Source organism: Kazachstania africana, chromosome 1 (genome assembly GCF_000304475.1).
Source record: "Kazachstania africana CBS 2517 chromosome 1, complete genome".
Taxonomy (NCBI): Eukaryota; Fungi; Ascomycota; class Saccharomycetes; order Saccharomycetales; family Saccharomycetaceae; genus Kazachstania; species Kazachstania africana.
Window position 1 is genome coordinate 849,280 of NC_018940.1, and position 23,483 is coordinate 872,762.

General features: G+C 35.9%; 11 protein-coding genes and 1 non-coding gene across 12 annotated transcripts; 7 read left to right on the plus strand and 5 right to left on the minus strand.

Moving 5' to 3' along the window:
* Positions 1 to 178: 178 nt before the first annotated feature.
* MPD1 (protein disulfide isomerase MPD1) lies at positions 179 to 1,144 on the minus strand (the record flags this gene model as incomplete). The annotated part of the gene is made up of 1 exon (XM_003954948.1): positions 179 to 1,144. One exon carries the CDS (start codon positions 1,142 to 1,144, stop codon positions 179 to 181), a length of 966 nt encoding a protein of 321 aa, XP_003954997.1.
* A 198-nt stretch (positions 1,145 to 1,342) lies between these two features.
* On the plus strand, positions 1,343 to 2,023 carry KAFR0A04280 (uncharacterized protein; the record flags this gene model as incomplete). Its single annotated transcript, XM_003954949.1, has 1 exon — positions 1,343 to 2,023. One exon carries the CDS (start codon positions 1,343 to 1,345, stop codon positions 2,021 to 2,023), a length of 681 nt encoding a protein of 226 aa, XP_003954998.1.
* A 175-nt stretch (positions 2,024 to 2,198) lies between these two features.
* KAFR0A04290 (uncharacterized protein) lies at positions 2,199 to 3,233 on the minus strand (the record flags this gene model as incomplete). The annotated part of the gene is made up of 1 exon (XM_003954950.1): positions 2,199 to 3,233. The coding sequence occupies one exon, from the start codon at positions 3,231 to 3,233 to the stop codon at positions 2,199 to 2,201; it is 1,035 nt and encodes a 344-aa protein (XP_003954999.1).
* A 589-nt stretch (positions 3,234 to 3,822) lies between these two features.
* On the plus strand, positions 3,823 to 8,181 carry YPK9 (putative acid anhydride hydrolase; the record flags this gene model as incomplete). Its single annotated transcript, XM_003954951.1, has 1 exon — positions 3,823 to 8,181. One exon carries the CDS (start codon positions 3,823 to 3,825, stop codon positions 8,179 to 8,181), a length of 4,359 nt encoding a protein of 1,452 aa, XP_003955000.1.
* Positions 8,182 to 8,363: 182 nt separating this feature from the next.
* KAFR0A04310 (uncharacterized protein) lies at positions 8,364 to 9,329 on the minus strand (the record flags this gene model as incomplete). Its single annotated transcript, XM_003954952.1, has 1 exon — positions 8,364 to 9,329. The coding sequence occupies one exon, from the start codon at positions 9,327 to 9,329 to the stop codon at positions 8,364 to 8,366; it is 966 nt and encodes a 321-aa protein (XP_003955001.1).
* Positions 9,330 to 9,899: 570 nt separating this feature from the next.
* RPS10A (40S ribosomal protein eS10) lies at positions 9,900 to 10,545 on the plus strand (the record flags this gene model as incomplete). Its single annotated transcript, XM_003954953.1, has 2 exons — positions 9,900 to 9,945; positions 10,280 to 10,545. The coding sequence occupies 2 exons, from the start codon at positions 9,900 to 9,902 to the stop codon at positions 10,543 to 10,545; spliced, it is 312 nt and encodes a 103-aa protein (XP_003955002.1).
* Positions 10,546 to 11,184: 639 nt separating this feature from the next.
* Positions 11,185 to 12,177, plus strand: UAF30 (Uaf30p; the record flags this gene model as incomplete). Its single annotated transcript, XM_003954954.1, has 1 exon — positions 11,185 to 12,177. One exon carries the CDS (start codon positions 11,185 to 11,187, stop codon positions 12,175 to 12,177), a length of 993 nt encoding a protein of 330 aa, XP_003955003.1.
* A 305-nt stretch (positions 12,178 to 12,482) lies between these two features.
* KAFR0A04340 (uncharacterized protein) lies at positions 12,483 to 16,415 on the plus strand (the record flags this gene model as incomplete). The annotated part of the gene is made up of 1 exon (XM_003954955.1): positions 12,483 to 16,415. The coding sequence occupies one exon, from the start codon at positions 12,483 to 12,485 to the stop codon at positions 16,413 to 16,415; it is 3,933 nt and encodes a 1,310-aa protein (XP_003955004.1).
* A 266-nt stretch (positions 16,416 to 16,681) lies between these two features.
* PAN2 (poly(A)-specific ribonuclease) lies at positions 16,682 to 20,026 on the plus strand (the record flags this gene model as incomplete). Its single annotated transcript, XM_003954956.1, has 1 exon — positions 16,682 to 20,026. The coding sequence occupies one exon, from the start codon at positions 16,682 to 16,684 to the stop codon at positions 20,024 to 20,026; it is 3,345 nt and encodes a 1,114-aa protein (XP_003955005.1).
* A 178-nt stretch (positions 20,027 to 20,204) lies between these two features.
* KAFR0Atrna2E lies at positions 20,205 to 20,276 on the minus strand. The gene has a single exon. It is a non-coding gene; the product is annotated as a tRNA-Glu (tRNA).
* A 220-nt stretch (positions 20,277 to 20,496) lies between these two features.
* CBC2 (nuclear cap-binding protein subunit CBC2) lies at positions 20,497 to 21,123 on the plus strand (the record flags this gene model as incomplete). The annotated part of the gene is made up of 1 exon (XM_003954957.1): positions 20,497 to 21,123. One exon carries the CDS (start codon positions 20,497 to 20,499, stop codon positions 21,121 to 21,123), a length of 627 nt encoding a protein of 208 aa, XP_003955006.1.
* A 187-nt stretch (positions 21,124 to 21,310) lies between these two features.
* TOS8 (Tos8p) lies at positions 21,311 to 22,540 on the minus strand (the record flags this gene model as incomplete). The annotated part of the gene is made up of 1 exon (XM_003954958.1): positions 21,311 to 22,540. The coding sequence occupies one exon, from the start codon at positions 22,538 to 22,540 to the stop codon at positions 21,311 to 21,313; it is 1,230 nt and encodes a 409-aa protein (XP_003955007.1).
* Between the last annotated feature and the right edge of the window lie 943 nt (positions 22,541 to 23,483).

Genomic DNA, 23,483 nt, shown 5'->3' on the forward strand with positions numbered 1-23,483 from the left:
CGTATCTCAATTCAAGAAATGTTTACTTAGGTAAGTCTTGCGATGAGCTCTTAATACACTTCAAATTTTTTTTCGTATTACCGTATCGGAAATTTTCAGATGTATGTCTGGGTGAGGCTCATTATATATACTAGTAATAAAATAATCAAAAGTGTATTTATCGATATATAACGCTTACTTACAATTCATCATGCTTACTTTGTGATTTCTTGTGTGATTTGGACGGTTTGGATTTTTTACCTGATTGTAAAATTTTCAAGAAATTGTGACGTTTACTTAGCGGCCCCTCTCTTGGTAAGATATCGAGAGTATCGGAAATAAAATTGGCAACTTCAACTTTATTAATTTGTTGCCCTTCAAAAACATATATTTCATCCTGTAAACCGTCTAGTATCACTAGTTTACTTTTACTACTTTTGCTTTGAGATTCGAGTAAATCGTTCAAAGATGTCGAAATATGTGGATAAGAAATAAACAATTCGTTACCACTAGTCAGTTTGCTCAATTTTTTATTATGAAACTGATAAAAATCACATTTATCTAGCCAATCAATAGCCATACTTTTGAACATAGGAGTAATTTTGTCATTCTTGGAAAATAAAAGGACCGAGAATCTTTTAGTTTTCGAAGATTTGTCTAATACCGCTTTAAGCTTATCCATATGAACTAATTTCTTAACGTATGTCTTCATTCTTGATAGGGCAAAGTCAGTAATGTAGCTAAGAGACCGTTCTCCATTATAAGGTTCATTGAAATGTTTAGTAGATTCTCCAGACTCTTTCATCTTCTTTTGGAGGCTTAATTTAGGGGGCGTAAATATCATTAAAGTAGGGAAACCTTGAATTTGATGTTGTGAACATAGTTGTTTGTTCTTCTGTAAATCACAGTTCACTGTCGCAACTTGGATAGTCCCACCAAGCTTCTTAGCAACTTTATGCATTGTGGGTTTCAATTTCTTACAATATCCACACCATGGGGCATAAAATTCAACCAACGAGGTATAATTGGTATTGTGAATGACTTGATCAAAGTTTTTAGTTGTTAATTCGATTATATGTGGATCTGAATCATAGAAATTTTGGGCTAGGACTGAAGTAATCAAGCTTATCCAAAATAAGATATAAATATTTCGTACAGAACGCATTGGTACCTCGGGATTCGTACGCTTCTTCTGCTTAGCTTCCGTGTCGAAAGTTTCTCTAGATGATGATGATGATGTGTGAAACTCATACGTTTGGCTCGGGTATCTATGGCAAGAAAATATATATTAAAAAAGGTGTGAAATCTCGATGATCCAAAGTAGGGATAACATATGCTGAGCTTGTAAGGACACGATAGAGATATGGATGCTTCTCAACAGTTAGAAAGCTCGCCATATGCATTCTATGCATTTTATACTCTGTATAGACATTTTCATCCAGCTCGACCACCAATTTCTCTCAGACGCATTCAGTCCACACTGTATCCTGATTTCAAATTGAAAAGGTCTGAAGTTTCATTGTTTATAACATGGCAAAAGAAGTCGAAACATCAAAATGAATATGTTTTAAGAGGTTGTATTGGAACCTTTGCTAAGTTGCCGGTTTCGCTGGCCATTGAAAGATACTCCATCATTGCAGCAATGGAAGACAGTAGATTTTCCCCGATCTCCCAAAAGGAAACTAAATCATTAAATTGCTGCTGTAATATGCTTGCCAATTTTGAGGCAATATATGATCAGGATGACAAGGGTGATATCATGAATTGGGAATTAGGAAAGCATGGTATTGAACTGAAATTCTGGAATGGAAAGAAGACAAAAATTTTAAGTGCAACATTTTTGCCTGATGTAATGACTGAGCAAGGATGGGATAAAGAAGATACGTTCCTCAACTTAATTGAGAAAGCTGGCTCTTGGTCAAATGCTGTGGATATTCTTGCCAATTATGAAGAGTATTTTATTAGGGTAATTAGATATGAAGGTATTAAAAGTGCTATAAATTATGATGAATTTGAAGAAAAGGTGGAACTTTTGCAAACTTGAAGGCTGTTTCTCTACTTCCAACATTTTTATAATTATATATTCCTCTCATAAAAATTGACTTCTCTTTCAGATGTTACCTAAGTAATTCAGGTTAATATCGTAGTAGTTAACAAGTAAAAGTGTTACCTTTTGGGAGATTTTACGAGTCATACCTTTTCATACTGTATAAAGGAAGCTATACACTTTTGAGAACTGGTGGTGGCTGGCCCTGATTTGAAGATTGTTGATTGAGTTTTACATTGGGATCAATTAATATCACCGGGAAAAAATTCTTCTTATATAGGACTTTTTTTCCATATTCGCCAGATGATGTAGTGTTTAATGGCATAGCAATCTCTTTACCTTGCGTTTGTGATCTTGAGAGCCGCTGGACGTTATATCTTCTCATTGGAACTTTGGCTTCCCGATTTGAGTCAGAATAATCCATTTTTTTTGTAATTTTTATACAAGGAAAAGAGTAGTTATGACGGTCAAAACCTTTCTCAAGGGTTCCTGACTCACCCTCAATTGCTTTCTCGAAGTTGTAGGGTGGGTTATTGAAATGTGTAGTCTTTACTAGGAGCATTTCCTTTTTGGGAAAAACGTCAGCATTTTGTTGTGCTTCTACATCAAAATGCATTTTGAAAGGTTTCACATCTTTTTCTTCCCTTCCTTTTTCTGTATTAGACCTCGTATAGCATATGTTCTGGTGCTCAATGGAAACTCTGCCATATTCTGAAGTTTCTGTATTACTATTGTGACTTGAAAGACTTTTCTTACTAATGTTTAATCCGTATTGGACAGACCACGAACTTTGAAAGATGCTAACAAAAATTGCGGAACACAATAAAAAGAGGAGTAGTTCTATATGGTAGCTGTTGATATAATTTCTTGCAACAGCCAAGATTGTGTTCGTGATAGTACCAGCTTCCGCATTCTTTACTACGCCAATCCCAGGGAAAGGAGCTGGAAATTTTCCTAGTATTTTCTTTTCTGGCAACCCCAAAAAATTGTGGGACAATAACCCTAAGTCCAATTTAAAGAAGGCTAGGTTTATTTTCACATGTTCACTCTTCTTTGTCCCTGGAAACCAGATGATTCTTGACTTCGATATATTAACACTAAGAGCTTGACATCTCTGCACGATATTATTGTAAAGAGTTACGGAACACAGAATTATAGCACATGTTACAATAAAAATAATGCATTTCCTATACTTGCTAGAAGACATGCTTCGCTCCCTAATTCCAAGTTTTGTCCCACCATGATTCTAGCATACAATGGTCAATTGTAAAATCAAAATACTTTGAACATTACAAAAATATATATGTAAAAAAATAAGCGCTAATCTTGCAATAGCTTGTTCTACAACGAGAAAATGTGGAAATAGACGAATAGTTGGCCTGTGATATGTACAATTCTGGTGCTCAACCTTCAGAAAGGATCAAATATCACCGATTAACAGAGTGTGTAGTTTTATATTTTGCTTTTCAGCAGATTGTCTGAATAATCATTACCTGCCAACAATTGAATAACAAGAAAATCTAAAAATTCCAGAATTTTCATTAAAAAATGATACATATTTGTTGATGATTTTGTTCAGCCATAACAAGGCTTTTTAGTATTACTTTCCTCTGATGACACTTGCCTCCCACTGAGTATGATTTATATTACCGAGTACTCACTTTTTTCTGATATCATTTTCATGGCGAATGTCGAAACTCAAATTAAGTATTGATTTCCGCAAATAATAAGGATAATTATTTTAGACTACACTATAACTCAAGTACAATAGAGCATCGCTTAACAATCATCTGAAGATGGTATTTGAGGAGAATGACCTCTATAACAATAATAATGACGGCCGTTATAGACGAAATCCAAGGCCGTCCTTTTCTTCAACAAGGACAACTTCAACATCAACTACTTTAGCTTCTACGCTGGTTGATCAAAATACCACAGAATCATATGCGGGCGCTCCCGTAGAGGCTGTTCCAAGCTCAATCGTTTCATTTCATCATCCACACTCTCTACAGTCAAATAACAATTTTATACCAGATAATGAGCTACAATATGGTACCAGCAGCGCAAGAAGAAGTAGGAAAAACAGCGTTATAAATGACATGTCCCCTCTTTTGCCAGAACAGTATCCTGGCAACAATAATGGTATTCGATTATCTTCTTCGCATTTCAGGTTCTTCTCTCCTGAAGAAATCAACAACGCTGAAGGTTCTGCAACATTAGAAAACACTGACTTTAATATTACATGGGACCCAACGCCAGCTTACGAACAACAACGAATATACGGCTCAGAGGTACCATCTCGTAGATCTTCAATAAGTTTTGCACATGAATTATCTCGTACAAGGTCATATGGTTCGCAAACTTCTTCTGCAAGACAGAATATCCAACAACAGCCATCACGGCCCCCTTCGTCTACCTCTTCTTCAAGTCTATCAAGGTATAGCATAGTAGAAAGAATTCCTGACGAGCAAATTGACGAGCTTAACGATTCCATTATGTCAACATCCTCCCGTGATTCGACATCACATGATTCTCAAACGTCAAACTCAAATTCTGATGACAATAACTCAAATGACGAAGGTTATTATAAAAAGAGCTCTTATCAGATGGAGTTTTTGAAACCAAGGTACCATGATAAATTCTATTCAGATTTTACAAGCACACAGACTTTTCAAAGGTTTTATATTACGGAAGAGGACTTGGTTATCGGTATTGCTGGTTACCGTTACTCCAAAACAAGATTGTTTGTATACAATTTTCTATGTGTCATAACTCTGGGGCTTATGTACCTTTTACTAAGGTGGATGCCCTCTAAAAGGGTCAAACTTATTGGTGTCAAATGTCCTCTTGCCAAATCAGAATGGGTCGTCATTGAGAACGCATTCGGCGAATTTTCTATTGAGCCTGTTAAAAGACAATGGTATAATAGGCCTTTGAGCACGGTTCTCCATTTGGGTGCCGATTACAACATATCAGATTCAAACAATAATAACCATCATACTAGTGAGAAAAACCCGAATATTCCAATCTTAATTTCATTCCAATACAGATACGTTACTTTCATTTACTCTCCACTGGATGATTTATTCAAGACCAATAATAATTGGATAGATCCCGACTGGCTTGACTTATCAGCTGTCTACCGTGGTCTACCATCTGCCATTCAGGAAGACAGAATTCTAGCATTCGATAAAAACCAGATCAATTTAAAAGTAAAAAGTACCTCACAAATATTATTCGATGAAATTCTGCACCCATTTTACATTTTCCAAATATTTTCTATAATATTGTGGAGTCTTGACGAATATTATTATTACGCTGCATGTATTTTCGTGATATCCATGCTATCCATCCTTCAAAGTCTATTTGAAACTAAAAAAGCATCAAAAAATCTATCTGAAATATCTCATTTCAATTGTGATGTCCGTGTTTTCAGGGAAGAATTCTGGACAAACGTAACTTCCAGTGATTTAGTACCAGGTGACGTGTACGAAATCTCAGATCCTTCGCTGACAACTTTTCCATGTGATTCCATTCTATTAACTGGTGATTGTATTGTAAATGAGTCAATGCTTACAGGTGAATCTGTCCCAGTTTCAAAATTTCCTGCAACAGAAGATACGATGTTCCAGTTAATTGATGATTTTCAAAATACCCAAATTTCAAGCTATCTAGCCAAGTCGTTCCTATTTAATGGTACAAAAATAATACGGACAAGAATTCCTCAAGGCCAATCAGCATGTCTAGCAATGGTGACACGTACTGGATTTTCCACGACTAAGGGCTCTTTAGTGCGTTCCATGGCGTTCCCAAAACCAATTGGATTCAAATTCTACAGAGATTCTTTCAAATATATAGGTGTAATGGCTATTATTGCGATGCTAGGTTTTTCAATCAGTTGCATCCAGTTTATCAAAATCGGCTTAGCCCACAAAACAATGATTTTAAGAGCCCTAGATATCATTACAATCGTCGTACCACCTGCCTTGCCCGCTACTTTGACAATAGGTACTAGTTTTGCACTAAATAGATTGAAAAAGAAGGGGATTTTTTGCATATCCCCTACCAGAGTCAACGTTGGCGGTAAAATAGACGTTATGTGCTTTGATAAAACGGGTACATTAACTGAAGATGGGTTGGATGTCTTAGGAGTACACGTATGTGAACCAAATAATTTTAATTCATACAGACTCAGTGCATTAAAAGAAAGTAGTAATGATATATTCACGAAATTTTCATTGCATGATTGTAACTCGCCTTTAGATTACAGGAATAAAAACTTTCTGATGTCGTTATTGACCTGCCATTCCCTAAGACTCGTAGACGGAGAGTTAATTGGTGATCCCCTTGACTTTAAAATGTTCACATTCACTGGCTGGTCATATGATGAGGACTTTCAAAAACAAAAATTCCACTCCATGTACGAGGAAAGACACCAGGGATCAACTTTTCCTGAAAATTCAGATATCGTTCCTACGGTTGTACATCCAAATGGAAGTGATCCTAACAACAAATTCATCGATAACGATCCCCATAACTTTTTGGGCGTTATCAGAAGTTTTGAATTTTTGTCAGAGTTGAGAAGGATGAGTGTAATTGTTAAACCAAGTGGCGACGAGGTATATTGGGCCTTTACCAAAGGTGCTCCCGAAGTTATAATGTCGTTATGTAATAAGTCAACTTTACCGAATGATTACGAAGAAATTCTACACAAATATACTCACGCAGGCCATAGAGTTATAGCTTGTTCGGGGAAAATGCTTCCTAAACACTCCTGGTTATATTCGCAGAAGGTTACAAGAGGAGAAATTGAATGTAATATGGAATTTTTAGGATTTATTATTTTCGAAAACAAGCTCAAAAAGGCAAGCAAAGGAACAATAGACGCGCTGCAGAATGCTAATATTCGTACCATTATGTGTACTGGTGATAATGTATTAACTGCAATTTCTGTTGGTAAGGAATCTGGCCTGATTCAACAGCCACGAATTTATATTCCAGTTCTCAACGACTCTGAAGACGAGTTTCTGGTGTGGAGGGATGTCAACGATCCTGATTCCAGGTTGGATTCCGTCACGTTACAGCCAACGGGCATTGATAATGTTAATGACTATACTCTAGCAGTGACAGGAGAAGTATTTAGAATTCTCTTCGCCAATGAAACAGAGTATCAAACTCCCTACATTTATGAGATACTGTTAAAAGCATCGATATACGCTAGGATGTCTCCTGATGAGAAACATGAACTTATGGAACAACTACAAAAGATTGGCTATACTGTAGGTTTTTGTGGTGATGGTGCAAATGATTGTGGTGCATTAAAAGCTGCTGATGTAGGAATTTCCCTCTCTGAGGCCGAAGCATCCGTTGCAGCTCCTTTTACCTCACAAATTTTTGATATCAGTTGTGTCATAGATGTGATCAAAGAGGGTCGTGCGTCATTGGTAACTTCATTCGCTTGTTTCCAATACATGAGTCTTTATTCCGCAATCCAATTTATCTCGGTCTCGTTTTTGTACAGCCGTGGATCTAATTTGGGTGACTTCCAATTTCTTTATATTGACTTATTTTTGATTGTTCCAATTGCCATTTTCATGTCATGGTCCAAACCTTACAACAAATTAGATAAAAAGAGGCCCTCAGCTAATCTTGTTTCTTTGAAAATTCTACTCCCTTTATTTATTAGCTTCCTATTAACTTTACTCTTCCAAGGAATACCATGGATAATAGTACAGCAACAGAGTTGGTACATTAAACCAATTGTAGGAGGCGATGATGCTGTTCAATCCTCTGACAATACGGTGCTGTTTTTCATTTCAAATTTCCAGTACATTCTTACAGCTGTAGTTCTTTCTGTGGGGCCTCCATATAGAGAACCGATGTCTGAAAATACTGGATTTATAGTTGATACCTTGTTGTCAATAATTGCGAGCTTACTTTTGATGTTTATAAATAGTGGCTCCTTCCTGGGGAAACTATTTCAATTGACTCCAATTTCAAAAGGTTTCAAACTTTATATTATCTGTTGGGCAGTTTTGAACTATTATTCTCAATTACACCTTCCTATACTAATTAAACCATACTTGAGGAAAAGGGAAAGTAGCAAATTTTACAAGAGATTATTAAATCAGAAAAAGCATGTCCATTCAGTTTAATCTTGACTGTGTAAGTGACCTCAACGTTATACTACATATATAGATACATTCATACACACATACATACATACATACATACATACATACATATCGGAAATATGGAAAGTAAGATTAATCAAAGAACTCTCTATCATATTTTGTTGACGATCTCGAAAATATAGTCATTATATCATTAAATAAGGTTATATAGAATTTGATGCGTTTCTCATTGATAAGAAACAATTCCAAAGAACACCAACAGAAGAACTAAAGGGGACCTGAAAATGCTTAGGAATGATGAGAAAATTGATAAATTGGGCTAGTGGCCACACTAGTAGATTACATCCTAGAGTTGAAATGTATAATCTCTCTATTTTTATCCTGTAAGTCTCAGAATCGCCTCTTTCCATAATAAAGTTAGAGTAAGTGAAGAAAAAGTAGAGGAAAAGTGGTGAATACAACAGTTGATCTGATAATACGCGTTCAAGAACCTGTATAACGGTTGGATCTTCCGTATAAAAGTAATTCAAAATTTTGTACCATGGCACTTGAAAATTACTAATAAATAGTCCCCAGAACATAAAACAAACCCATCTCCAGAAATTGAATATGGATGTGTCACGTAATTTCGAGTACTCTGTGTTAAATTCGAAATCGCTAACATTTGAAGAAATGGCAGAAAGCCCATAGTCATTGAAGACGGAATAGTTATCACTTTCATAGCCTGTGTCTTCGTTATTCTGAGATGGAGAGGCGTTATGCCGCCATTGATGCATGAATTCGTTTGCTGTGGAATCTATTATTTGTGGTATAGGATCAATAGAAGATGAAAAATAACACGTTATGGATTGAGCAATTATATCAGATAGTCCAAACAGAATAACATTCGTGCACATACTAGCAAAATGTGCAGATCTCTGATACAAGTCATTATAGACATTTGTTAATGACCAGAGAAGCCACAACCACAGTAGAAATAAAGTCCAATGAACGATAGTGACATTATATAACTTAAACTGGGTGATATCCTCGGCAAAATGTAGTAATTTATATTGGAGCACAACAGTTCTCGATAAACTAGGGGAGGAATCATCGTGTGATTCTATATCCTCATTGCTGCTATCATAATGCACTACTATTTGATCTCTACCAAATAGTTGAAGGGGCATTTACCTATGTAATATGCTACACCCCAATAATATAGATCTTAATCGTTATGATTCGTACTTCAAGCCTAATTAAACCCAAAGAATGGGGCTCTGTCGATATGCGAGTATTGCCGGGAAGTACGTTTTCATGGACTGCCGTTTTAACCCATACATTATATATGCGTGGGTGGAAAAATAAAAAACTTCAAAAAGTATATCATTTTTTTTGCTAAAAATTGAAAAATTGAAACTTTTCAGAATTGCGAGGCGAAATGGTACTTGTCAGCTAAGCAAGCTCTAGGCAGAGACATTGGAGTAACTACCTTTCTGGGGACTCCACGGAACCCTCCCAGTAATGGAGCTTCCCAGTAATGTAGGGAACCTTTGATGTCTGCTCCGCTTAGCTTCGGTCGGAGGGTTGGTTGAGAGTTGAACCAAACTCTTTGTACTGGGCTGGGTCATCCCACTGCTAACCGCTTCTATGCTAGGCTGTTACACTATGTAGAGATGAGTATACAAGAAGCTCAATAGGTGTGAAGGTAGTTGTTAGAAGTAAGCAAAGAGACCATAAACCAAGGAACCAATATGTTGATGCCAAAGGGTGAAAGGGACAAGATCCACAGATATTTGTTTCAAGGTATGTTAACGAAAACAGAAATGAAGATATAAAATGAACGATTAGCACCTAGATTGTTGTTAAATGGCCGATAAGATTCATATTATCAACCAAAAACAGTTCTGTTAATATGGTATGAAATGTAATTCGACAAGGGTCGAGGATAATTAGGAACTACAATACCAAATATGCTAAACTTTGAAATTTGCGTACACATAGAGGTTAACCAATTTTCATAGCTACAGAAAATCCATATAAATATTTCACAATCTGATTAAAACAAACGTCGTCATTATAAATAATCAATAAAACAATTTTTACTAACGACCAAATTTAATACTTTTTTTTTAACTAGAAGGTGTTGTCGTTGCCAAGAAGGACTTCAACCAAGCCAAGCACGAAGAAATTGACACCAGAAACTTATATGTTATCAAGGCTTTACAATCTTTAACTTCCAAGGGTTACGTCAAGACTCAATTCTCTTGGCAATACTATTACTACACCTTAACTGAAGAAGGTGTAGAATACTTAAGGGACTATCTTCACTTACCAGAACACATTGTTCCAGGTACTTACATTCAAGACAGATCTCAAAACCAAAGACCACAAAGAAGATACTAAGAGTATTAACCACTTTTCCGGGAATCCTTTATAATATTTTCTATCTAAGGTTAAACATCGTTTAATGTATATCTTTCAACCAATTTTCTAAAAATATTAAACTATATTATCTGGTGATTTTCTATTCTTTTTTTACCATCGTATCGAAGCTAGTACTGAAGCTATAAATAATCTTGAAAATTATATAACTTCACAATGCGCAAGTTCTCATTTTATGCTGGAACCGCTCATTTGGGACTTGCGTGCAACTTAGACGCCAAGTATAACCGAGACGCTCATTTTTATACTTTTTAAGTGTTCTTGACGACAATCTAGATGTCTAGCTTCGAGGATGGTGTCATGTTGGCTTTTATTTTAGGCAACGTTAAACATTCAACAAGAAACCAGTAACTTGTGCAAAATATATAATGTAGGATTGAGTAAGTCAGTTTGAAGATGAGCTATTCTTGCGGGAGCCTACAGTGATGCCCTTCAGCTCTGCAATTTCACCATTTGAAGCTTAATAGCGACAGGGTTTGTTTATATTATTTTCATCGCGACGCCTTAAAGTTACCAGTATTCATGATATTAGTATAATGTAAAAAATATTGAAATATTTGATGGATTATCCCAAAGCTAAAATCAGACTTTTTAGGGCAAATGTCACAAGGAGAAGAGCATCCAGAAGATGTCAGTAGTTTTATTCCATATATTGAAGCAGTAGTACCCATCGTAGCCTCTGCTGAAACCGATCTGGAGTCGATCAAACTTTTGATTGAAGACACATTCCTATGTGATTTAGAACCGTATAAACAAGATATAGATGACCTTGTAAGGAAAAGAAGAAATGCTTTCGAAGAGATTACAGAAAATTGTATATCTAGGGAAGAAATGAAAGCCAGGCAACGGAAACTAGTTAAGGACTTGATACATCGAGATAGCAAACAAACTGCTCACGATGCATATCATAGAAAGAGGAAAAAAACTAGCAAGTCCCAAGTTTCAGAACAAAGAGTGCAACTAAGTAAAGATTTAGAGGAGCTTCTTGGACTCAGGCAATCAACAAGAGCAGAGTTAGTAAGACTGTTATGGAAGTATATAGAAAAGAATGGTTTACAAAATTCTGATGACGAACAAGAAGTCTTCTCTGATGAAAAAATGAGAAAGGTTTTTGGTGAGAAGATTGATGAGTTTTCAATTAACACAATTCTTCAACGTCATACCATCGATCTACCAAATAATGATCCAAAGAAGAAAAAAAACATGGTAAACATTGAAATTGAAATATCCAACCCTAGTAGCAGCGGCAGCAGCGGTAGCAGCGACGATGATGAGGATGATGAGGATGATGAGGATGGACAGGAGAAGGAACAAGAGACGGGAGGTAGCAAAAGTGCAGATGAATTTAATACTCGGTCTTCTATTTCTAATGAGGACTCGTCTGATGAGATTTCGTCGTCTGGGTATTATTCTGTTGACGAATTCCCCAATGATCCAGAGAGCGACAAGCCCAATGGCGGTTTACAGGGGCCATCTAAAGAGTCTTCATCTGGTATTAGATCTAGTGGAAGCCCCAATGAAAATTCTTCCGGAGTTGAAGACAGTGTCTTATCGTATCAATCACCGGTCGATTTCTCAGACGTCGGACAGTAACTCAAGCATTAATCATTGATACATACTGTAGAAAAGCATATAAACAGCATAACTTATGACAATAGTTCATGAAATACAACTTTCATAACATAAACCACTTTCTCCGTGATCTAACAGATTTTGAAAGGAACTATCTTTTCAAAGAAGTCGCCATTTGTATTAAGCGAGCATCAGTATTATTTTTGTATTACTGAGGACCTCATCGAATTTCATTGTAAATAAAAAAACGAAGTGCGTTTCAGCCATAGATTAAAATACCAACTACTGGATGACTATACCACAATACTAGAACAGCCTCATACATAATGCACCGATATAACTCGTCAACACCACCTGTGCGACCTCCGCCATGTGGGGACCCATTATCCATGCCAAATGAAAGTAAAACAGCTATTTCAGTTGAAGAAATCTATTCATATATTCTAAAGATCATAATCTTCGAATATATTAACGAACCACGTTTTCATAGAACACAATATCCTGAACGTAGAATAGTGTCTAATACGATTCCCATAAATGATTTTAAATCACAATATAATAATAGCAACAAAAATATCAATCGAAATAAAAGATTATCATGGTTGCCAAGCACAACTGCAGAACTCGATGTAACAAGATTTGAAGAGCATAGTATAAACGCATTAAAAGATAGCTTAGAACGTTACCTCAATGGAGTTGCAATTCAGAAGAAAAATGTCAGAACAGAGGAATATAGACGGTCCTTACTAAAATTATACAATGACTATTTCCTCAATCCTACAATGAAAAGGACTTTAGAATTGACTAGCAAACCAGAGGACTTAATAGTGTACTTCTCAAAGGTTGCTAATAACAATCTGAGCAAACTTAATGTCGAGAATCTACAGAACGAACTTCATGGGGAGATTTCCCTATTTATTGATTTATTGATAACACTCGTTCCATCTGACGCACCTGGCTCTATAACTGAAAAATTGAGACAGTACAAGGTTAATATAAATCCTACAAGAAGGCCGTTAACTAGCCGCAAATTACCCCAAAACAAGATTAATCAAGCTCTAGATGAGCCTTCAGGTAGGAGCGCTGGTGGCCCATCCATTAAAAATACTTCTCCTACTTTTAGATTTCAAGAAGTGAGTCATGCCTCCTATGTTGCTGCTCTATTTGGTATTGACCCCATTAAAATGGAGCAAGATATAATAAGGTTATCGAAAGATGTCACAAAAAGTGCTTTATGCGAAGAGTTTCGTCAAATTCGAAATAACCTCAATGCTGATAAAGGAAGACTTCGAATTGAAGATTTTGACGATGAATTAGAATATAGAAAGTGGAAAACCTATGAAGTCAACGAAATCTCTAAGCTGGTCGAAAAATTCCAAGAGTTGAGAGAAAGAAGGCTACCAGATCAAAATGTGAGTACTGCAATTATTCCAAAAAGTGCGCATAATTCTTTTATTATCTTCATGTCTATGATTTTGAAAAAAGAATGTCAGAATAGTATGTCTTCTCTGAATCTTTCTCAGGATGCAATGTTTTTGATGACAAAAGTTTCGAAGTACTGGAGACTTGACTATCCAACAACCTTGGCCACATTATTATACACAGCTGCAAATATGGCAATTTTGAATGATGAAGAGTTAAATTTACCATTAACTGTCAATCTTTTCAGTATGCTAAGAATAAAATTTCTAAAATCAGATGATATCATTGATTTCAGCAATTGGAATACATTAGACCGAAAGCTTTGGATTTCAAATTTGAACTTTACATCGAATCAATGTTTTTCATCCATTGACAATCTTTTATCTGGGTTATATGCTTCCGTACAGCCAAAGTTCTCTCCCATCCTATCGTTTTACTACACTAATATCCAATCAGATCTGGCTATCTATAATCCCAAAACATTGAGCAAGGAGAATTTCCGTTCTATTATGGCTAAATTGCGAAAGACAATTTTTAGAGCATCAGAACAGCATTATATTTCATTGATTAAATCATTACCGCAAAGTGATCAACTAGAATTTCATCATATTTACGATTTAACTGAATCAGTCAAAGAAACTATTAAAACTATACAAAAAAGATACACCAAACCTCTCTTAGACGAAATAAATATTGCATTTTTATGCGCCGACACTTTGATCTCTGCATTTACTACCGACGTTACACAATTACTAGCACTTGCAGAAAGAAATTGTAATAGCACCAGCAAAAAAATAGCTCCTGTCGATGCACTTGAACTTTATGCAAACCTGCGAGAGTTGCGAGATATTTTTATTCAGGTTCAAAATAAGAGAACGTTCCCTATCAATCTTGAGAATCGTTTCAAGAAATATTTGACAGAGTTCACACAAAATGTCCGTAATCAGATCATCACTTCCATACGAACAATAATAAAGAATGAAAAATGGGAACATGTCAATACGGGTACGCCTTACAGTAGCTCAGTAATCGATATTTTCAAAATGATACATGAATACATACAAACAGTTGAAAATTTCAATTGGGGTAATCCTTATCAGTTTGCCGTCTCAATTACACATATTCTTAAGGCATTTTCTGATGGCGTTTCACTTTATTCATTAGAAACATTACATTTAATTGAAAGAGACTTAAGATTACAAAAATCACCTATTCAATTACAAGAACCATCAAACTCATCATTTGCCTCAGAAGAGAAGAGGAAAAGTAGATTCTCCTTTCATGAAATGAAAAGTGCCCTTAAATCAAACGAGATGATCGTTCCTGCGCCTTACCAATATACAGTGAGGACATGTGTGCTTCTGAATAATTTGGAGGCTATGCTTTCAAAAGTTGAAGAATTAGAGGATCAAGTACAGCCAGAACGTCTTTCTATCATAATTAAAAATTTTGAAAATGAGAATAAATCAAAAGCATCTTTCTCGGACAATTACGAAGCAATGAAACACTTGTATACCATTCGTGTTATTGAAGCAAATGATATTAGAGGATATGGAAGTGATGGATTTTCAAACGCCGCTGTATCTTTGAGAAGCAGTAAATGGCAGCGAGAAATCGGTGCAACTAAAACGATACCCAGAAATAACAACCCTATATGGGATGAAGAATTTGAAGTAGAATTGGCACACAATGAAACATGTTCGATTATGTTCAACATTTGGCACCATCACTTAAGAAGATTTAAGTCATTGAATTCTGATGACTTATGTGGTAGAACTACCATTACATTAGCACCGCAGAATTTTCCAAGTGATGGGCTTCCTATTGAGAAGACGTTAAAATTAGATACTCAAGGTGAATTAGTTATACAGGTTTCTCTGGAGACAGAAAAAGTAGATCCGATGTTTGCTGTTGGAAGGATTTGTAGAAGTTTGTCAAGAGCTCGAGACAAGGCTATAGAATCACTAGTAAATAAGTTCTCCAGCTTTGTCAATTTTGCATTTTCTAGAGAGACTCTGAAGAGTGTTCATCATAACACTGGAAGTAAAAAGGTTTCCCAACATGAAATTTACGAGGCAATTGTACCACTATTTGATTATTTAAACTCCAATCTAAATATTTTAGCATCGGAACTAACACAGGACCTACTTTTTATGGTAATGCTCAGAGCATGGTCCCTTATCCTGAGCACAGCTGATAACCTACTTCTACCGCCACTATCTATCGCAAAGAACAAGCTGGCCTTAGCAAAAAGGACCATCTGGAATGTAGGCAATTCTTCAACTATCCCTGGTTACGGTCGCCCTTTGAGTCAAACAGAGGTAGATATTATTTTCTCGTGGTTGAATGCATTATGTATAGACTTCTTCCACAATAACGGAGAAGGTCCTCCACTGGAGAATTTGAAGAATAAACTTTATCAGAATCTTTTGTTAATACCAAACCTTTACGACAAAAGCTCATTAGAATTGAAGAAAGATATACAAAGATTAACCCCAACCTACGAATCATATGTAAGACATCTAAATGAGAAGGATAACTCAAAAGTTGTTGTTAGCAGGAAGCTTACAAGAATCGTTAGAAGAAGGACAATAATGTCTGCAGGGTCTAAGAAACTAAGCATTGACTCAGGAAGGCCGATAGATAGTAGTGATATAGAACAATTGGAGAGGGAAGTTGAGACGATGAATGTGATTCTTAGGATGTTAATGGCAAAAGGAGAACTAGACTATGTCTATAGACAATTGCACGAAAGAAAACTCAAGAGAAAAGAAATTATTAAAACCTACGTGGCGAAAAGAGTAAGTAAAGGCCAAAAAATAGCATATAAGTCATAGTTTATATCTACTTATAGACTCATAACCAGTCGACTACTGAAGGAAATGAGAATAAATATCTTTTTCATGCCACTTGCATTTAAGCTATTAATGGAATGAAGTGATACTCGCTTATTCAATGATTTCCGCATCGTCCCTAAGAAAAAAACATCAAATTATACAAACAAACGTTACTTTATTTCAAATCTTGACCTGATATACTCAATTGATTACAGCATTATAAATTTGCTAATATACTCTACAAAGTCATTGTACCAGATGATATTATGAATAATTGGCACCATCAATTCAATAACACTGCTGATCTAACTACTCATCTCCAAAAATCATACTTCCGCTACGATAACAAGGAAAAAGGAATAACAAGGTTGTCGTTCGACGACAGGGCTAACTTACTTTGGGTTGGGGATACATACGGTTGTGTGTCTTCATATAGTACTGGGTTTCGGCTTTATACCCGTTATAAGGGCCATATTGGAGGTACAAATGTAGCCGATGTTTTGACATTACGAGACGGTATCTTATCATTAAGTGATGACTCATTACATTTAGCCAGCAGGAGAGGTGTTACAATGCTGAATTTAACCAGCATGGATGTCGCAAGTTTTGGAGGATTGCAATCTATGTGCACTAAAACACCAGACAACCAAACCCAGATATATTGTGGCGGGTCCAATTTAGGAACTGGTTTAACATGCATAGATCTTCAGAAAGGACAAGTCTCTGGAGTTATTGATTACAAAAGTAAAGTACATTTTTTACAATCTAGCAACAAGTTAATAACAATTGGTAAGCAGTCAGGAGGAGTTGACTTACTGGATCCTAATTCCAATCTGGTGATAGAGTCATTTTCGGCTCATTCAGAGACGGTATCGTCTATGGATGTCAGAGATTATACACTAGTAACATGTGGTACGTCTCGAAGATTTAATAGCTCCTTTGCCGATCCCTTCATTACGGTTTATGATTTAAGGACGATGACACAACTGCCACCTATATCGTTCTCAAAAGGTACAACCATGGGTGCTGGTGGTGCAGACTTTGTGAAGCTCCATCCAGTACTTCCAACTGTAATGATTGCTGCGTCCAAAAATGGACCATTTGATTTCATCGATTTATCGAACCCTATTTTAAGAACACAATACGTCCATCCAGGACAAGAAATAAAAGATTTGATAATATCCCCGAATGGAGACAATATCACTGTCTTAGAAATTGACAATACTGTAAGTACTTGGAGCAGATCGCAAAACGTAGGTCAATTTACAAATACACCCGGCATTCTTGAATATCCAGATTTTGTTGATGATGGTGCTCATTTAAAATTAACCGATGTGGACGATAAAGAATTTCCGTTAAGTTCTGTGGGGTTGCCTTATTACAATGAAAAGCTCTTATCAGCGTGGCCTTACACAGTTTTTGGCAGCGAAGGAACTGTTCCAAGACCCATCGACGCACATTTATCCATATCATCCACTCAAAATGCAAAAGCGTCTAAAAATGGTATTTTAAATAGGAACTTATTAACGAAAGAGTTTCCATTTTATCTATATGATAAAACAAGATTTGGTGGTAGAAATGTTGTCCAACAATATGTTTCCTTAAGGGATCAAAGAAAAAAGATAACTTCGACGAACAAAGAGAATATATTCACTTATAAAATCAGTGACGATTGTGCAATTCCTCCCGCGTACAGACAACTGCCGTTTACATACGGTCGTTATGGGAGTGAGCAATTTGATTTTGACGCTTTTAATAAAACACCGTATCCCGGTTTGAGTGCCGATGTGGATAATGTCTATACGAATGCTGTTCTGCAACTGTATAGATTTGTACCTGAAATATTTAATTTCGTTGTTGGATGTTTGAAAGATGAAAATTTTGGCAAGGCAAATCTTTTGTCAGAGCTAGGATATCTTTACGACATGATGGACAGATCAAAAGAAAGGGTTTGTAGATCATCTAATTTCCAGACTTCATTAAATTTAAGCCCGGAGGCTGACGAGCTAGGACTATTAGACCAATCTACACACAATGTTGAATTAATGCAGAAAGCAACACTTTCTTCAGAGAAATTACAGAAAAGCATAGCGCAAAAATTCAATGAATTTATTTTAAGAAAACTATTGAAAGAAGAATTTGAAAGTACCGGGCATCATATAACACTTGAGCAATGTTTTGGGTTTGAACTTGTTTCAGAAATGAGATTCAAGTGTAAACACCATAAAACACAGAGGGATATTGTTCCTAGCTTGGCTATCTTGCTTCCAGCGAGAAATGGGATCAAACACCCAAACAAAAAGCAAAACTGTCAGACAATATTGCCATATATTGAATCTTCAATGAAAAGACTGAAATATTTTGATAACATCTGTAATGTATGCCACAAGGAAGGTGTTACTGAGTACGAAAGGACGATTTCAAATTTACCGCCGCTACTTTCTTTGGAATTATTGTTATCGGACTCTGAGTGGAAGGATGCTAAACCTTTCAAGAACTGGTTGTCCAAGGAGTTCTATGCCACAATTTACAATAATAAAGCAGTTTTAAGAAATAATCCAAATGAAATAAAAACGGATAGCCAGATTTTCAAATACGAATTAAATGGATATGTTGCCCGAATTACTGATGTTGACGGGAAATCCAGGCTTGTAACCTTCGTGAGAATATATGATGAGGTTGCAGATCGCTTCAAATGGTATATGTTCAATGATTATCTGGTAGTTGAAGTTGATGAAGAAGAGGCTTTGAATGTTTCTTATTGGTGGAAAAAGCCAGAAATAGTAATTTATTGCGACGCTGAAGAACTACGAAAACCTTTTTTCTCTGTGGATACATATTCTATTAACTATAACATTCTTTACAGAGATCATTTCAGTAACGGTATTAGAGCAAGAAGAGCAAGTGAGTTTAAATTACTAACTTTAGAAGAGGCCCCAACTCCCGGGAGTCTAGTTGCAATTGATGCTGAATTTGTCTTATTGAATGATGAGCTCAATGAAATAGATTGTCAAGGAATAAAGACCATTGTCCGATCGAAGAAAACGGCATTAGCACGATTATCGATGGTGAGAGGCTCTGATGGGGATTCCTTTGGAATCCCCTTCGTGGATGACTACATTGTCAATACAACTGCGATCGAAAACTATTTGACAAAATACAGTGGTATCTTACCAGGTGACTTAGACCCTGAGAGAAGTACAAAACCATTAGTTACCAGAGACGTCGCATATCGTAAAGTTTGGCTATTAATGCAGCTGAAGTGTGTTTTTGTGGGGCATGGTCTGAAGAACGATTTTAGGAATATTAATATATGTGTACCAAAGGAACAAGTCAGAGATACTGCAATTTACTTTTTACAAGGTAAGAGATTTCTTTCATTGAGATATTTGGCCTTTGTGTTGCTCGGCCAAAGTATACAGGAAGATAATCATGACTCTATTGAGGATGCTTATACAGCCTTAGTTCTGTACAAGAAATACCTCGATTTAAAAGAGGGAGGAAATTTACAGCAAGTCATAGATAGCCTATATGAGGAAGGTCGCGCATTAAACTATAAAGTGCCCGAAAACTCTAATACCGGGACTCCACAACCATCGGCTATGGAGTAGAACTATTTACTTTTACATGAGGGTCAACGATATAGACAAATTATTTATTTAATTAATTTACAAAAAAACAAGAAAAAGTGCAAAATAAATTAATGATCTTACAAAAAGTGCATAACATGATAACCATCTGCGACTGTAATGGATTACCTATTTCTAAGATTGGAAAAATACTATTCTACTCCGATACGGGGAGTCGAACCCCGGTCTCCACGGTGAAAGCGTGATGTGATAGCCGTTACACTATATCGGATTATCTTTTTGTAAAAAATTAATACGAAAATGCACTGCCACCGTATTTCATAATAATCACATGACCTTAAATTTCAGCTTACCCGGCGGCAAATTTTGAAAAAAAATTCTTGTACTGTTCAATACAAGAAGTTTTCCATAAAAGCTTTGTGCACACTAATAGAATATAATATATTATATTGAGAGATTCATAGCTTAACACAAACAATTATTTACTCAAGATGGGGAATTTAGAGGAATTTGATGAGTTGAAGTGGAACCATTCTGCAAGGAGGCTAGATACACCATCGACGTATTTATTGAGGAAAGCAAGAAGGAATCCAAATGGTCTTCAGGAATTGCGTGCATCGCTAGTCTCCTCTACAATTTATGTAGGAAATCTCTCTTTTTATACATCAGAAGAACAAATATATGAACTTTTTTCAAAATGTGGTACCATAAAAAGAATAGTCATGGGCCTAGATAGATTCAAATTCACACCTTGTGGATTTTGCTTTGTCATATATAATGAACCGAAAGAAGCATTAAACGCGGTCAAATATTTGTCTAACACCAAGTTAGATGATAAAAAGATTACAATAGATCTAGATCCAGGATTTGAAGATGGTAGGCAATTCGGTAGAGGAAGAAGTGGTGGTCAAGTTAGTGATGAATTGAAATTCGAATTTGATGCCTCAAGGGGTGGGTTCTCTGTTCCACTAGCACAACGTATAGGTAATAGGTTTAATCAGGAGCAAATCCAATTTGCGGCCCCAAACTCTGCATTCAACTTTGTTCCACCGGCAATGGGCGGTTTTGATGCCAGTGGCGACTACGACCAAGACGAAGATAATTATATTCCCCAATAAGCTATTTGCTATAAACTTAAATATGTATAAATAGGTAATTTGCAAGATGTATAATAACCAAAAAAGTTAATTGAATATTTGTAAAAAGGCATATCAATGAATATATATGAAAACGTAAAAAAAATAAAATAATCAAACAAATAAATAAATAAAATGACAAGATCAAGGAGATGAAAATCCAAAAGTTTTAATTGGATTTTATACTATCATTATCATTATCAAAATTTTCCTTTTGTAAGTAATCGTTATTATTCGTACTTACATCTGACTTCTTGTTTGTTTCAATTCTATCGATTAATTTTCTACGTCTTGACATAATAGATTTTCTTTGAGTAGAAGGGTTAGATAGTATGAAATTGTCATCATCTTTCTTCAAATGCTGATTATTTGCTTCCATGGTAATTTTATTTTCTGGAGAATCAAAATAGTCGGTAAAGACTTTTCTCCTCCTGACATTTATGAACCAATTTGATAATTGAATCTTCGTCAGCCCAGTTTGCTTCAATAGTTCATTTTTCTCTATTGCAGTTGGGTACGGATTACCAAGATGATTAACCAACCAATTATTCAAAATTTGAACAGTTTCTTTTGGTAAGTTAGATCTCTTTCCTGTACCTTTTTTACTTTTGAGAATACTGTTGTGATTAGTATTATCATTGGCTTTCGGACTTCTTTGGAAGTCGGTATTCTCATTATTAGAGTCAATTATTGAAGTACTGTGTCTCCTTTGAAGAAATTTCTTTGCATCTTCATTTCTAAAACTGTTCGTGTTTATGATGTTTGCAGTAAATCGTTGAGGTTGATGATGAAAGTGGTGATGAAGATTATTCAAAGGACTACGTGGAGAATGGATATTGTTATTGTGAATGGTGGCAGAGTGAGGAGGGGACGTTGGTACATATTCTTTGAGTCCTTTTAAAGAAGGTTCTTGAATGAAGTGAGTCGCACTGGCGGTGCCACTGAAGTTCCGATTAGGAGGATACTTATTACTTGTGGGACTTGAATTATAATGTGAAGCTGGGGAGGTAACACTGAAACTGGAAGAAGCTGGTGAGGTTAGAGGTTGCTGTGAGTTGAAGATGCTAGGGTCGTCATTAGCCCCTGATCTCATATAACTGTAATAGTTAGAGTAGTCGTTGGAATATTTCGGAAGATAAGTATTTAGATTTGGTGGTGACACTGGAGGAGAAAGTGATTGATTATTATATCTTGTTGGTGAAAACAGTATATTTGTGTCATGTACGATGGATTTACCATTAGCGTTCATGCTGCCAGTTCTAACAGGACTGGCAAGAAGAGTTGCACCATTTGTAGGGACCACAGATGCAACATTCGTAACACTTTTTTGGTCCTTGTCTATGGCATCAAATAAAGTCCTGATAGGAGGTAAAGTAACTTGTTGATTGGAAAAACTCATGATAAATTGCTATTTCGATAATTTGGCATATAAGGTGAGATAATGCAAAAAAACAGTAATTCAGCTGGGTATAATAATCGATATAGTATCTGTAAAGATTCTTGATTAATTAAATTATTTAATTATAGTGTATGACAATGTAAGTTGAAGTATAATCTTTATTCAAAAAAAACTCCTTGGTTGTAGCCAGTGTAACTAATATTACTATGATTAAGGAAATAATTAAAATGTATGACTAAAACTGCTTATTGTGCTAAGTTTAAGTTTTTTATAGTAGCTGAGGCCAATAGTAGCAATAACGATAAAATTGAGAGTTGATGAAGTTAAAAGCTGTTATCAGAAATCTGGAATTAGTAACAAATAATCCAAGGTGTAAAAACTAGGGATTTACTGGTGAAATATACACATGTACGTGAATATAATCTAGAGTATATATATTGTATGGAATATCGGTGCAACTGGAGTAAGAAGCTTAATGAAGAAGTCAGAGATTACCAAAAGATACTCGGAGGGATACTACAATGTTTGAGATAACTAATTACAAGGTCAGTATGATCAACTGAATTCGATTAAATAAATCCATCAATACCGAAAAACCCCCAAATGGCAATGGCAGGTATGCTAAGAAACAGAGAATGAATTAAGTCAAAATGAATACAAGAATAAAAAGCAAAAAAAAGGCACAAATCATTTCCATTTACTGCTGCCCTGTAATATCAACTAATCCAACGAACGTCATAAATTTGATGGGAAATGGGAAGAAGGCGGAAATCCGCCGGGGTGGTAAATCCCAAAAGCGTCGTGGGATGAAAATCCCGAAAGGATGTTGTTCACTGGAGAGAGAGAGAGAGAGAGAGAGAGACAGAGAGACAGAGAATTTGTATATGTGGTACAGATATCTGTTCACATTGTTTTGATGGGACCTAGAGTAACTCTGAGAAGG